The sequence below is a fragment of the Python bivittatus genome, unplaced genomic scaffold, assembly GCF_059951505.1.
Source record: "Python bivittatus isolate LINGU-HERP-01145 unplaced genomic scaffold, Pbiv_v1 ctg000350_np1212, whole genome shotgun sequence".
NCBI lineage: Eukaryota > Metazoa > Chordata > Lepidosauria > Squamata > Pythonidae > Python > Python bivittatus.
In genome coordinates this window covers 36,428,291-36,444,339 of record NW_028277074.1, presented here as the reverse complement: position 1 = coordinate 36,444,339, position 16,049 = coordinate 36,428,291, and the positions used below count along the sequence as shown (strand labels likewise).

Below are 16,049 nucleotides of genomic sequence, written 5' to 3'. Positions count from 1 at the left end.
ATAAGAAAGAAACAGGATGCTTTGAAATGGAGGCAGCATAATAGCAATATGGCATGTGATGTAATGCCCCATTATAAAATTGAAATGAGGTCAAAGAATTTGAAGTGTTATTCTTGCAACAATAAAAAGTGTTTTAAAGGGGGAGGAGAATATAGCCAGAAGTGCCCTTTTCTTTCCTTGCTTTACATTAACTAGCAGCAGCAGCTTTGAAGTTACATTGTTCAGAGGTTTTCAAAGAGTAAAGGTTAACGAATATAAAGTGAAGAATGATTTCTCTAATTGCTTTCCAATGGATCCAGTGTCATGATTTCAAAAACAAGGAAATTAAACATATCCTGGAAAAAAAAGTCCAACTTTATTCATTTACAGGACTCATTTACAGCTCTGTTATCTGCTTTTGGAAAATTTTGATACCTTCAAGAGTAAAAGACAGATGCATGTCTTACTATGCACTTCCTTTACACTGGATGTGTTATTTTTTTATGGCTTATAATTGGATAGTATTAACATTAGACTTTCTGTTAATACAAAGTTAGGCTTTGTCATGCATAACTGACAGAGTTTAAGAAGACTATCTTTCACAACTTCCATTGGCTTCTGGCACAAACAGCAATAGCAAGCAAGCAAGCAAACAAAAATGACACAATATGTGTTGCAACATCATGACATAAACCCCAGCCTTTCATGCTTACATCCCAATGTCTGATTGAAGTCATGTGTTTCTTCATTCCCTTGCCTCCAGCCCCACCCCATGAAACTCAGTCCACCATGTTGTTCACGCAGGATATAACCACCATTGGTGCTTCTGAGTGATTTCTTTGCAAATTCCCATGCATGTGAGCTCACCACAGAACTGTATGTATCTGTTGAACTGCCATCTCCAAGCGCATGGAGATCTTGGTCCTTTGCGCTGGGTGTCACAGCAATTACGAGAACAATCTTCCTCTTCCTCCTCCTCCTCCTCCAGTCAGGCCCAGTCACTCCCTTACTAATAGTGGCATCCAGCACAATGGTGGCTGCAGCAAGTCCACTGGAGATTGGTTCTCTGCTGAGGGTTGGTCAAGGTCCATTTGAACTGTTGTTAGCACTTACCCTATGGGGTAGTAGCTGAAGCAGGTGGCAGTGTGACTCCTTGATTTTTTTTTTTTTTTTAATCTGCGCTCAGTCGTTACCGACTCTGCAGTGACTGCTTGGACGAGTCCTTGCAGTTTTCAAGACAATTGTTTCGGAAGTGGTTTGCCAGAGCCTCCTTCCTAGAGCAGAGCCCAGCTGGCAAGGACAGGAGGCAGGGTTTCCGTTGCTTCGCGCCCTTTTCAGGCGCGTGCGGTTTTTCGTGCTTACCGGCAACTGCTCCCAACTCCTTTTTTGCAAGGCGCCGCCAGCATTTTTCCTCCCACCGGAGTGAGAGTACCCATTTATCTACTCACGTGAGTTTTCGAACTGTTGGGTTTACAGGAACTGGGGAGGAAACAGGAAACTCACATACATTTGTGGTCTTGTATGGTACATGTTTTCTCAGCAATGCTGAACAGTATCAACATGACAATTGCATGACAAGACCAGGCCAACAGATATACTAATAGAATGGCTGGTCTCTAGCAGTGGCCGGGACCCAGATCTTGTTGCCCACAGGCGTGGCAGTTGCCAAGTGGTTGCAGGCAAGATGGGGATGGGCATCTCAGTGCAGTGTTAACATGCATCCCACATACTTAAGTTGTGTAATGGCCCCGCATTTTCTATCTGGAATCTTTACATATATAAAAATCCCCTCTCACCCCTATGAGTGATATGTGTCTTCCTCAATCTTGGGTCCTCTGCCAGAGGCCTGGGAGTTTGAGGGTTCTGCACAGTATCTTAGCTGTTCTTAGCACTGCACTCTTCTGGACAGAGCTGCGATGTTGTTCCTGGGATCTGTTGGAGCCACTCTTCCAGCTTAGCAGTCACAGCCCTGAGTGCTCCTACCACCAGTGGGACCACTTTCATCTTTTCACATCATGTCTAGTTCCTCCTTCCGGGCTTGTTACTTCTCCAACTTCTCATACTCTTTCTTCCTGATGTTGCTATCACTTGGCACTGCTACATCTATTACCACTACTGTCTTCTGGTCCAAATATATATTTGGTGCCCTCAAGTCAGTCGTGACTCCTGATGAGTCTTTGCAGTTTTTCTGGCAAGATTTCAGAAATGGTTTGCCATTGCCTTCTTCCTAGGGCTGAGAAAGAGTGCCAGGCCCAAGGTCCCCCAGCTGGCTTCATGCCCAAGGCAGGACTAGAACTCACGGTCTCCCAGTTTCTAGCCTGATGCCAAGGTTGAGAAACACTGGGTTAAGGCAACTTTAAGATGCGTGGACTTCAACTCCCAGAATTCCCCAGCCAGGATGACTCGCTGGGAAATCCTGGAAGTTGAACTCCACGCATCTTAAAAGTTGCCAAGGTTGAGGACCGCTGCAACTGCTACACCAACCTGGTTCTATCAGTATAATAAATACATGGGTTTTAAAAAAAGATACGAACTTAGCATAAAGCACCAAAGAATTCGAACTCCGTTTAGAGCTTTTCCACATCTGCTCCTTTGCCGTTCGGGAAATTGCCGCCTACGGTTCCTGTCAAACCCGGCTTTCGACCAGGCTGCCTAGGCGGCCGCACCGCTCTGACGGCTTCGAAGTCGACGCGGCTCCCCCCGCTCTTCTCCACAGCCGCCGCTAGAGGGGCTCGGACGATAAACTGCCGCCTCAGGTAGTCTGGAGGCGGGCACCTCAGGCCCGCCCACGCGCGCGCCTGTCTGCCCCTCCGCTCTGGCCCCCCGCAAGGAAAGCGCCGGAACCGCTTCGCGCCGCAAGATCCTTCGGGCGGCGGGTCCTGCCTTCCTCCCGGCCGCCGAAGCGCCCGCCTCGCGGGGCCTCTTGCAAGGCCGCTGAGCTAACTCCTCACCGGGCTCCGTCACAAAAGCCTTCTTTGCCCAGCGGGAGAAGGCGCCTGTTGTGCGTACGTAAACCCTGCGGCCAAGGAGCCGGAAGGAGCTGGCGCTGCCTGCTTTTTAAGAAAACCTGGAAGGGGAAGAGGGAGGGTTTTTTTTTTTCCTGCCGAGGTCCAGCCTCTCCTTTTCTCGACGCCTCGGGACCGTCGAGGTTTCTGTTTGCGGCTCCTTTCCTGGCATGAAGCCCCGCTGGCTCCAGTAGGACCTCTTTCAAATATTCCGGGCACAAAACTGCGCCCAAAGGAGCGGCTTCCTGAAAGGTAGCCATGACCCCCTGTGCAAAGGCGTTACCCCCGCTGCATAGACGAGGTCGCTCGGAGGTTCCCCCTCAGCGTTGGAGAAAACTTTTCGCTACTCTCCTTCACGGCTCATTGGGCGAAGGGCAATTCTCCGGGTCGAATTTCCCCTGGTTTTTTTAACCCCCCACATGGTTCAAACCACCCTCTTTCCTGCTGGGGAGAGTCGAGCTCTCCACCCACCCCCATCCGAAACGGAAACTCGGATCACCTTCTGGAGAAAGTGGAAAATGCCCCCGGTCGCTTCGCTTCCTTCGTTTCTCTTCGGGCTCTGCGTTCGCGTTTCCCTTGGGGAAAACTGCCGCCGTTTGTTTCCGTGAATATATTAACAGGCTCGCGCAGGCAACTAAGCCCACGGCCATGAAAGCGTGAATAAATATCTTATGCTTTGATCGAGCTGTACCTGGTTCAGGTCAGGCGACTCTAATTTCCTAGGGTCGCTTCCTCGCCTTGCTTGCTTTCCCCCCTCTGGCTGATTTAGGCTTCTGTTTCAAAGAAAGAAAGAAAGAGGAAAAGAGAGGCTGAACTCTGGAGGAGGAGCCAGGGTTGGAAGGGGTTTACAACCCCCCTCCCTTCCCATAGGGGAGCAGGCTGAAAACCGCTGTTAGGTATGTGGTTCCTAGGTCAGCGGCGCGTTGGATCAAACTAGGAAGGAGCTCCTGGGGGCAGTTTCGAGAGACCATGGAGAATGTGGACTTCAGAGGCGGACAGGAAAGGGGTCCTGATAAAGATCCGAGATTGAATCCAGGGTTTATGGATCAGGCACACCCCCACCAGCTGGCGATAGGAGACCAGAGAGGAGCTGATCTGTACAAGCTGGTGGAAGTACAATTAAGTGGCGGAGCTCCCTGGGGATTCACGTTAAAAGGAGGAAGAGAACATGGAGAACCTCTCATCATCACTAAGGTAAGGGGCGATGTGTGCGCGCCCGATGTGTACCTTGTCGAAGCGGAAGGGGTGTCCCTGGGTGAGGGGAGTTTCTCAGCTGCTTTTGTTGACGCGGTCCGCCCGGAGAACAAGATTATCGAGACTGAGTGAACAATTGAGCGAGTGTGCAGAGGGTTCCCGTGGGGGCGGCGGGGAGCGGAAGAAAGGTAATGGTGATGGCTGCGATCTACCTCAACAGGACGCTGGTGAGGTTCTTGGCAGTGGCCGGATTTCTTTGCTTTTGGGCTAGAGATCGCCAGTAAGGAAGGGATTGGTAGCAAGCCTTTTAGCGTGGGTCATAAAACTGCTTGGTCACTGCTTCGTGGTGGTGATTTGGGGAGTTACAGAAAGGGCATGAACAGTGCAATCAAGAACCAAACATTTTAGTTGTGAGCATTGGCCATGCCCTAATACAGTAATTATACCTGGAGATGTTTTTATTATACTCAATATACACTGAAGTCCCAGTAATTAAAAGTAATTTAATTTAAAAATATATTAAAGCTTTAGCTTATTGTTTACTTAGGAGCAAGCCCCATTCATCAGTGACTAAACATTTATAGGCTTGCATTGCTGAAGTTAATACCCCCCAAAGCCTCATTAATTAATTCAAAATAACATTTCAAGTTAATTCATCAGCCATCACACAGTCATTGAACTGGACTGCCACTGGGAGGAAAGTTCACCTTTGCACTTGTGTACAATATTTAGGGGGGTAGAAAAAGGTAATTCAAGTGTGTTGGGAGAAAATAATCAACATAACTTGTCTTTTTGAATTTTGTGAATGATGTGCTTTTGTGAAGTAGTGCTTGATTAAAAATGGCCATTTGTTCCTTGTGGAAGCAATACAGTTTCCTCCTTTTTCAACTTACAGAACAGTGTCTTCCTTTTCAGTCATTGTTTGGCACCTGTACTAAATAAACAATAACTCATTGTGAGTTAGACTACAGGCATTGAATAAATCATATATGCCAAACCACATTTCTTAACTTATGACTTTTTTGCAGTATCTTTCTTACTTGAGATAGAAAAATGCCCTGCCAGAAAAGGGGGGCCGGGTCCTTATTTAATGGTTAAAATAGAGTATATAATTTTATTTTTTTCAGAAAGGTTCCTCCTTTTACTACTTTCAAGAATATGTGGGTAAGGTCAGCAGTCCTGATGCTGATGCCCTCCATATGAGTTAGACTACAAAGGAGCTGAGAATTATGACAACTGTAACCTGATATGTTGGTGGGGGACTAGGTTGAGAAGGCTGTAGAAGATCATATGTGATAAGCTATGCGTGCTTCAAAAATGATTTACAAAAAGTACTTTGAATCTCATATGAGCATAGCACCTTTCTAATTTTCATTAAAGCAGCCCCTCTATTTTCAGAGGCTGCTTTAATGTTTACCAGAGAGATACTGTGCTTATGTGGGTTACAGAGCACTACTTCTGAACTGTTTCATGGCATTTATAGCCCTACTGGGTGTAATTTTTGTATAAAATACATACAGACTGCTAAGCCATGATTAACTCAACCTTAATGAATTAACCCAGATGCCAGACCTCTTATAATACATACACTGAGTTTCACATTAGCCAATTAGTTTTAGCCCAGCATTTATGCAAACTCACCTTGTATCTGTTTATATGTTAGTGGGTCACAGATATAACTTGCACAGAAGAACAAGATTAAATTATCCAAAACTTTTATTTTCCCTATTGCTTCCCACAGGACACAAGGTAGATTTTAGCAAAGGTTCTTATTCAAAATAGTTGAACAATAACAAGTAAGCAAAATAAAAAAAATGTCGTCTTTATGCTAGCTTCTTATATGTCAAGGATACAAGGATGCCTTAAATCATTGTGTGTGTGTGTAACAGAAATATTTGCAGCTTCAGGGTTGTGTGGTTCCTCCATGTAGGTATGTTCTTTCCCTGTGCATTGTACTTGGGTCTGTTTAGTGGATCTCAGGTTCTCAAATAAGATCCTGAGAGATTGTTCCCTATGGTTTCCAGCACTTTGCTAAATTTGTCTGTTTCTGGATGAAGTGATTAATGTATTTTTTCCTTCACTTAAAAAAATATTGTTACACATCCTTTTTAAATATTCTAATAGCAATTGGAAGTTTGTTGCTGAAAGAACGAATTAATATATGAACTGAAAAGAAATGTAAGTTTAATTGGTGCTATAAAATTGTTAAAAACCTTTATAGAAAACAATCGTGAAGGGAAGGCTGACAGAAGAAAAAGCTGTGCATGGCTGCCCTATGTTTTCTCAGATATGATATCTATGTACAAGTACATTACTATGATAGCGGCTCTTGTCTGGGCTCCAACAAGGAGATGGGAGACTTCTAGGGAATCCTAGGACTTTAGGCTAGACTGAGAAGCTGAAGAAGGCAATAACAAACCACTTCCGATGCCAAGAAGAACATGCGAGCATATCAAACAATTCACTAGGAAATGAGCTTGAAGGAGATGCTACCTTTTTTAATAAGAGACAAGTATTAAGTCATATGATCCTCCCCTCTTCCAAAGTAGTACCAGCTACAAGCCGCACAATAGACATTGCCAACTGTTACAGCATCTAGCTCAGTATAATCTAATACTGCTGTTCAGTCAAAGCTACTTACTGGACTTACCTACCTATCTTGTTTTCTGGTAGGACGTTTTCTGTAGCTGAGTACTGAGAATCCTTTATTAATAGTAATTTAGTACAGTATATTCAGATATTCTTCATACACCATTTGATTTTATTATTGAAAGGGTTCATATTCAGCCTTGCTTTCCCAGATTACTGATAAAATGGAAATGTTTATGGGAATTTACTACAAGATTTTTCATGGCTTGGTGCAGCTGGACATGGCAAGAGGTTATCACTTAGTAAATGCTAGTTGTTTTCACCTTGTGTCCTAATGATTGGCTGGAGATGGAGATATTTAACAAAAAATATGGTTCTCTGCCTTTAACAGTAGAAAAATGTGATGGTAATCTGTTATATTAAACATTTGCCAACAGAATTTTAAAAAGAAACCAAGTGTTGTGTGACTCTTTCTGTCAATGTACAGTTATTCAAAATAGAAGTAACAATCATTTGTCTGTGTCAGCTTTTCTTCAAAGAAAATTTGGAGGAAAATAACTAAATATTTGCTGCTTGAGGGTTTAAAGAAATCTTGAGTATATCATTCCCTGATTGTCTTTACTGTTTTGTTCTTGGAGTGGATGTTTGGATTTTATTACAGACTTGATACCCAGAAGCAAACACTGCATTCTTATTTTTATATGTAATTAAGCTAGTTTATGCTAGTTAAGGAAATAAAAATTAAGATTTGATTTCAGTATATCCTAACTACAATGTGTATGTTTTGAGGGCAGCCATTTGCATCTTTAAAATGCACCTCCATTTGTTTTTGTTTTTGTTTAAAAAAGACTAATCAGAACTACCCTTTTCCCTGAGGTAACATGGTCTTGCAAAAGTTTATATATTATATATTGTTTTGTACAGTAAAGATCAAATGCTAAAGGAAGAAAGAATATTAATAAAGTATATAATCTTTTGATCATTAATCAGTACCTTCTAGCAAAATCTCTAATTAGGAAATGAAGATATCCCTTTCATACACACACAAGAGTACATCTGTAGAAAGAGATACTAGAAAATGGGCTTCTTCCAGAAATGTGGTACAAACTAGCATATTTAGATACTCTATTTCAAGTAATAGGTAATAGCTGCTTTTAAAGAGGGAATAATTAGCTTGCCTATTGTTACAGACAATTTTTAGCATGAGCAGGTCACAAAACAGAAAACGGGAAACGCTCATGTTAATTCACGATTACCCGATTGAGTTTTTATTAATTAAATACTACAAAAGCCATGCTGTGGAACCAAGTATCAATATGCAAACCATGAAAGTATCACCAGCGATACTTTGTCTAGTGATCTGCACGCATTTGTTGCCTGGATGCTGACAGGCATTTGCATGAACTAGCAGTTCTCTGTGATAAATTACTGCATAATCTTCCAATAAAGGAAACTTATAACATATTAAGTTTCCCTTTTTTAATGGAATTAAATGGATTTTTGAGACAATAAAAGAATAATATTAACAGAAAAATACAGTAGCTGAGCTCCATTTTTTTATTGGCTTGTTTAAAAAGTTTATATAGTAGTTGCACTTAGCATTAAACTGGGCTGAAAAGAATATAAATATATTGCATAACAATGTACAACAAATATATTGTATAAATACATAAATGAAGTTATCTCTTGTCTTTGCCACTTCAGACTTACCTAATTCTTCCCCATTATTCAGAAGACAACTCACATTCCTTATAGCTGAAATTTAAGAATACTTTTAAGGCCATTTGTGAATCTTTTCTTTTTCTTTTTAGAAATAGCTAACAAAGTAATAATGGCTCTGCAGTGCATATAGAAATCGCTGTATTTTCTATTTCACCTTCAAACATATAGGCCATTTTGCTTTTGGAAGAAATGTATGTGACAGGGGAGAAGACTAAGATTTTCTTTACCCTATCTATCTAAATTCCACTGTATGTGTTTCTGATTTTTAACTTGGCAGATGTAAAAATTGCAATCTGCCAATAAATTCAGAATGCAAAAGCAAATTATTCAGTAGTTCAGTTGCTTCCTATTCTTTATGGACTGATGGACCTAATTTCATCAGGATTCTTTGTCAGTAACTGTTTCTGTGAGTTCCTGTAAGCTTATGCAGATGTCATCAATGATAGTTAACTAGTCAACTTATATTCTGTAGATCTATTTCTCAATTTATTTTTTATTTTTCCAAGTATCAGAATATTGTCCAGTCTTACCTACACATTATGTATCCAAAATATCTAAGCTGTAGCTTCTTTATTAGTGCTTCATTGAGCAGTCTGGTTTTACTTTATCTAATATTGAATCGTTTGTTCTTTTTGCAGTCCCAGGTGTTCTCCCAACAATTTTCACCACAATTCAAAGCCATCAGTTTTTCTTTGTTCCACATTTCTAATGATTCAGCTTTCACAACTGGGAAAATCACACACTTTTGTTGTTGGCATGGTATCTCTGCACTTTTGCCTAGATTTATTGTATTTCTCCCAAATAGCATACATCTCTTTATTTCATGGATATTGTCCCCATCCCTGTAAACTTTTGAACCTAGAAAGATGAAGTCTGTTATGTCTCTGATTTCTTCTCCACTTATGTACAATAGGGTGGTATTGCCTGTTGATACAATCTTAGAATTCTGTTTTTCTTTAATATTGAACAGCATACTGTTTTTTGTCTCCTCTTTCAGCTTCAACAAGGAAGCTCTTGTTGAAGCTGAAAGAAGAGAGTGCAAAAACCTGTTTGCTACTTAATATTTCTTAAAAAAAAAAAGCTACACACAAGAGCATACAGCAGTATAATCACTGTATGTACAGTCAAGATTGGAACTTTCCTCTAGAAGAAAAAAAAATCTGTCCTTTTGATATTGGAATGCTGGGTGTAGAAAATGTTGTGTTTTTGTAGACATCCTTGAGTCACATTTTTACTATTCTGTTATTAGGAAAATAACCCAAAGAGTGAGTGGTTAAGTTGGCTCGATTCTGTTGTGAGCAGAGTACCTAAAAACATATATAAACAAGTGAAAAGGATAATACATTTTTAATTGTATACTATAATTACATCATGAGGATTCACTTCTGTCATGAAGAGATAACATTGTCATGCTACTGAATGTGGACGTTCTGTTCTTTGGCATAATAGTGTTTCCTTCCCAGTTATCATTCTTACAATTTTTGTGACTGCAAGGTAGAATGAGATTTCAAAGCAACCAGTTGGACAACAGCTGTGATAAAAGTGACAAATATATTGGAAATTGCCAGCTATTAAAATTGTATATTTAGAAGCTGCAGTTGCAGTCATGTTCACGTATGAAGAATCCCTCTGAAGTCAGTGAGGCTTATTTCAAAGCAGAAGTCTGACCCTTTGAATGTTTTATCATTACAACAGTACAGTAGAGAAGCCACAGTCACCTTTGTTTTTGTAAAATATATTTTATAAAGTTACCTGGTCTTCCTCTTGAATACTAGGGCACATATTGTTTCAGATATATTTTGTGAAGAGATTAACAGAGATATGGTGATACCTTCTCATTTCTTTTGCACTTATACTTTTGCCATAGAATTAGTAATTATAGGGCTGTGGATTCACTTGTTGCCTGAATAAGTTCTGACTATATAATACAAAGAAGTTTTTGGCTGAACTTTCTTACCTAGTTTTAGTAGTTACAAAACAAAATCTTTTCTACTTCTGTTATTGCAATGCATTTCTTTAAGAAGAATAATGCTGTTGCTATGTGAATGATGACAAAATTAAATACATGAGTTATTCATGGAAAACTATGAAATTATTTGTATTTTTATAATGAAATTGCCTCATAGATGGGTAATGAATCTAATGGACATTCCATTTAAATATACCTTAGCAGTTGCAAGATGACTCCTGACTATTTTCAGAAATGGTTGCAGGAGAATTCTTAGAACTTAAGTCTAGACATCTGGAGGCACTCTGAATGCACATTTGCCTATGCGTTACTTCCATTATGCTTGGAAATATTTTGGTAGATGTGTAGAATTTTCTGCAGAGTTCCATTTCACAATTGAGTTTAGTAATATGACACACCAAAATATCCTTTGAAAATTTAAATCTTTGCTATGTAATACATTTTTTTAAGAATGTGTACTCCATTAAGTTATCCAGACCCCTTCTAAAGCCATCAAAATTAGTAGCCATCAACACATCTTATGGTAATGAGTTCAGAGGTTAATTATTGATTTGAGAGGGTGGGTGTACGTATCTACATGAGAGAGGAGGTGGGAAGAGAATTTTTAAAGCATGTTTCAAATACATTTGAATTTGAGAAAGAGGTAATTATCATTGGAAATATATATTGGTACAACTAGCAGAATAGAAACTTTTTATGATACTATAATAAATCATTCCTAGTAGTATGACCTAACGCATATATTTTGATCTTGCTTTTTTCAAGCAAAAGCTACTAAACGTTCAAATTAAGCATGCAAAAGGAAAGTAGTGATGCACAAGACATGACTATATTACTTAATGAACTGTATCGTTAAACTATGGAATACATAATGGAAACCAGTTTACAATGGTTTTGAAATGTATTAAATACATTCATGAAAGATTAACTGCACTTTATCAATAATTACTAGGCATAATAGTTTTACAGTCTTTTGATTGTAAATCATCCTGTGCAAATACCACTGTCTAAGGAGAAAACTGTTAACCTTCAATTGTGACTGTCCTGAGGGAAAGAAGAATTAAAATTTGTTAGGTTGTGGTCTGATCTAGTTGGCTTCCTCTTTTGTTTTCAAATTTGCACTGACTTATTGATATCTCTTCTATTTCTCTGCATCTTTTTTTTTCCCTTTTCTCATTTGCTTTTCTCTTAAAGTTGTAATTATCAAACTTTTTGCAGTTGTGGACTACTAAATATTCAGATAAATGCAGAAAGCATCCAACTGGACACATCTCCATGCAGTTTCTGCCAAAAAAAGTTAATTTTTTGGCAAATAATATAGTAATTACAGCTGTATTTGTGTATACCTTCCCATCAACCCCTTTTTAAAGAAATGTTAAAATTAAAAATTTCCCCCAAAATGTATCCAAAATTTAATATCTATTTACCATTTAATTATTTTATGTACTTTATGTAATAATAAAACTATTTACATGAAGTTTTTGGTCAAGAATGTTCTTAAATACAAATCTCTGATTATGAAAGGATTAAGGTTAAGTGGGTTTTCAGCCCATTAAAATCCTATTCTTAGATATTGTCTTATCTCCTATTCACACTTTCCTTGTGCAAGATCACAATTTGAGTTAAGTATGGCACATATGAACTCATAGTCAATAACTGTCCTTTAGAACTTGTTAGTTATCTGAATTTTATCACTCATGATATTACTTCTATTATCAGTTGTATGCTTAAATTAACTAGTTTTGAGCCCCAATCCATTTTTGGAAACCAGCTGATTGGCAGTGAATATGGTGTGGGGGAGGCTGAGTCAGGGAAGCTGTGGTCTGGCCTGCTGACTATTGACAATGAACGTGGAAGTGTGGAGCTGAGGTGATGTGTAGGTTCTGGCAGGGAATGTAGGGAAGCTGCAGCAGACCACTTGGTAGAACTCTGTGGACCACTGGTGATTTTGAGATCACAGTTTGAGAATCACTCTTTTTTAGGGTTTCTTTTTATTAGAATGTATTTTTTACTTCTATATCATTTACTGTATTTTAAAAGTATTTACCTTGTTTTTCTACTTCAAAAGCACTCAAAGTAGCTTTATTATTATTAGATTTAGTGTATTTGAGTGTTTGTATTACTAGAGTTCAGTCAATTTTTACTGCAAAATACCTGGAAATTCTGTTTCATATTTTTTTCCCTTTTACTTCAGTAAATCTTCTGCACTTGCATAGGACAGAAAGGGGGCATGAATAATTTTCTGATGAATGTATGATATAGCTGTGAACTGTAACTGTTGCTGAAATTAGAATACAAGTGTGGATCAGTTTCAACAATTTGCATTTGCATTTATTCATCCCTATTTCCGTGTGCTTCAGTCTATTCCAACAGGAGCCATAATGTATAAGTTGCATAAGGTAAGAAATATAGACAGCCCAGTCATCTCCTGAAACTTTGAAACCATGTAACACAAGATGACATCATATACTTTTATTTCTACCTAGCTCATTGTTTTTTTGAAATATTCCACACCTGTTTCATTAGAACTGCTGATTAATTCTGAAAATTAATCAGTTCTATTTAAATTGTGGAAAGAGTTTTGCCACACCCCTGGCCCAAGTTCCAGTTCTTATCCAAGAATTTGAATAGATTCCGGTGAGTTGAGGTAAAAATCTAATACAGGTAGTCCCCAGTTTAAGAACAAGTTCCGTTCCCAAGGTCTGTCCTTAAGTCGAATTTGTATGTAAGTTGGAACAGTATTATTGTATAATACTATATATGTAGCGTTGTGTAATGAACTTGAACCATTGTGTATTTAATTCTAATCATTGTGTATTTAACTTGAATTTTGCAACAATAGGCTCCCTTCTTAACTATGGTCGTCCATAAACTGGGCATTCTTAACCCAGAGAGACTATCTGTAATAATAATAATAAGAAGAAGAAGAAGAAGAAGAAGAAGAAGTTTTAATTGAAGTTTTCCAAATGTGAACTTCTTGCTTAGTCTCTGCTCTTCCCTGAAGCTTGTTTGGATCTATATTAGAGTGGGGAACCTGATACGGTACAGTCTAGATGTTTAGGTTTCAACATTGGTAAGTCTTAAGCAGCATAGCCAGTGTTTAGAAATTGTGGGAGTTCTAGCCTAAAATATCAGAAAATCAGATAGATGACATACTACTGGTTCATGCACTTCAGTTGATTGTTAACTGTCTTTAAGACAGATAAGCAAAATACTGCTTTAGGACATTTAAGCTTAAATACTACTATACTAAAGGCTTATCAATGAAAGAAATCCAAAATAAGGATTTATTCCAATTACTTCAGTTTGTTCTTTAAATTATATTAAAAAAATCAGTTTTACCCTTTAAATGGCATTCACTTCCACTTCTGAATGAGGATGAAAGAAGAATTCCTGTTTAGAATTTAGGCCAGCTGATTCTTAAACTACATGTAACCACTTTGCAGTCCAAATTAACCTTATGATAATCGACTTTGGAACATGAAATAAACATTGAGTATACTTGGAACTTTCAGATTTATTGTTAAATGGTTTCTGAAACCCTGTCATAAAATTGCCTGTTCCTATCAGTTGTAAATGAGTTATGTTAGGTTTGATTGATTGTTGGGTGTTGAATTTTCAAATGAGATGTGGTTTTATTAACCACATTAATAAAATCTATTAAAATTGTCTATTTAATAGAGAATTAATGAATATAGATGTAGATCCTTCAAAATATATTGATAATGAAATTCAGTTTCATATCCTTGAAGTCTTTGTCTTCAATTACAATTGCAAAAGGAGAAAAAAAAACTTTTGAAATTCCTAGATGCTCATGTCAAATTACTTCAGTAAAAACAGTTGTCTGTGTTAAGGGCAGCTTTCTATAGCTATTTAAAATTCAACACTTTTGGAATTACCCTCTCTGGTAGTAAAACTATACATGATAATTTAAGGAGGGCATGTTCCTGAGTTCCTTAAGTATCAGTTGACAGTTCTACTGGTCTCTTCAAAACTATGCTATGACATTTATTGTTGAGTTTTGATCACATTTAAGACTAGCTCAACAAATACATATATATGATATACCTTGATTATTTTATACTTTCTATAAATGTTCAATAACATAGTAACAGATTTTATAATTTTATGGAATAATTACATATATTGATGCCCAGTGCAGATGAAGCTGATATCTTGGAAACGGCTGAATGATAAATTTTGTCTTTTGTCTCATTTGAACTAAGCAGTCTTCAGCTGAATCATTTAGGTTAGTTTAAGTAAACTCATCTTGAGAAACTGATTCTGCAGTAGAACATAATGTTTTGTGAGCCACCACATATCTGGTAGGAGTTGATAACATAAAAATTTAAGAATTATATTCATTATCATTAAACCATTATAGTTTAGTTAAGTGACCAAAAGGCTCATGTATGTCTAGCATTAAGGACACAACTATGAACATATGGATTTCATACATCCTGGCATAAATGAATGGTGTGTGATGATTTATCTGGGCAAAGATTGCAAACCTGCGGCCTTCCAAATATTGCTGAATTATAACTCCTAGCAGAATAGCCAGTTGTAAGAGATGCTAGGAATTGTTCAAGAGCTTCTGGTGGGCTACAAGGTATCTCCCATTGATTTAGGATTATTCAAAATAATGTATTTTAATTTTACCTTGCTAATTTACAATTTAATTAAGATAGAGACATAGATCTCACTATATCAATCACTATTTTAAAAAATTCATGTGCAGCATACTTAGTCAATAATTTTGCAAATTAAAGTCATGATAAGATTTAGTTGTATGCTATACTTTAATGTTAATAGCAATGTACTCATAAGTCTTGCATAAAATTAAGTTTTTCAATATTTATTCCCTGCTTTCCCTTGCAATATTTATTTAATATTTATTCCCTGCTTTCTTCTATTCTTATCTAAAGCAATTTTGTATGGAACCAGTATGATCTATACAACACTGATAGAACAATAAGGAATTTTTTTCTGCATCTCTTTTTCCATCATTTCTCAATGACATTTTTTAAAGGCAAATGGCCTTTCAGTTGGCAATGGAAATTATCATACTTTATTCTGTGGATGCCTTCAAGGACAGTCTGGATAGCAGGGTTATTTGACCACAGAATATAAAATTGGATTTTGAAAGCATTTTTTATTTAAAAGTCTGATTCTTCAATCTTAATTTTAGAATGCACTGGTTGTTTGACTTAGCAGTCGTATAGAGTTGTAGTCCAATACGTCTGGAAAATACAGTAGGACCATCTTTTTTTTTTAATAAAATCATAAATTAAATTAACAGTTAGGAAAACAGTCACTTGACATGATTGATTTATTCTTAAGTATGTTGCTCATATTTGTCTTATGTCTCCCCATGCCCTTTTGATAACAAAAAGCTTTTAAATATGAATATTTTAGAAGCTAGAAATTTAATTTATAAAAGTTTTCACTTTTAAATAAATGCATATGTATATTATTTTAAAGCTAGCAGTAGTTTGTGTGCTTTGATTATTTTTTTTTACATAATATTCTGTCCAATCTATCCCATTTATGTGTATTCTCTCCATTCTTTTTGTATTTTCAACTTTGAAACT

The 16,049-nt window shown here is 37.7% G+C and overlaps 1 protein-coding gene across 3 annotated transcripts in view; it reads left to right on the top strand.

The window, feature by feature from the left end:
• Positions 1-2,793: 2,793 nt before the first annotated feature.
• The window catches only part of SHROOM2 (shroom family member 2), a 118,375-nt gene continuing 105,119 nt past the window's right edge, over positions 2,794-16,049 (top strand). For all 3 annotated transcript variants that reach the window (XM_015888984.3, XM_025170100.2, XM_025170099.2), the window contains exon 1: positions 2,794-4,178. In XM_015888984.3, coding sequence (XP_015744470.3) covers positions 3,954-4,178 — 225 coding nt within the window. In that variant the 5' untranslated portion in view covers positions 2,794-3,953. The remainder of the gene's footprint in view (positions 4,179-16,049) is intronic.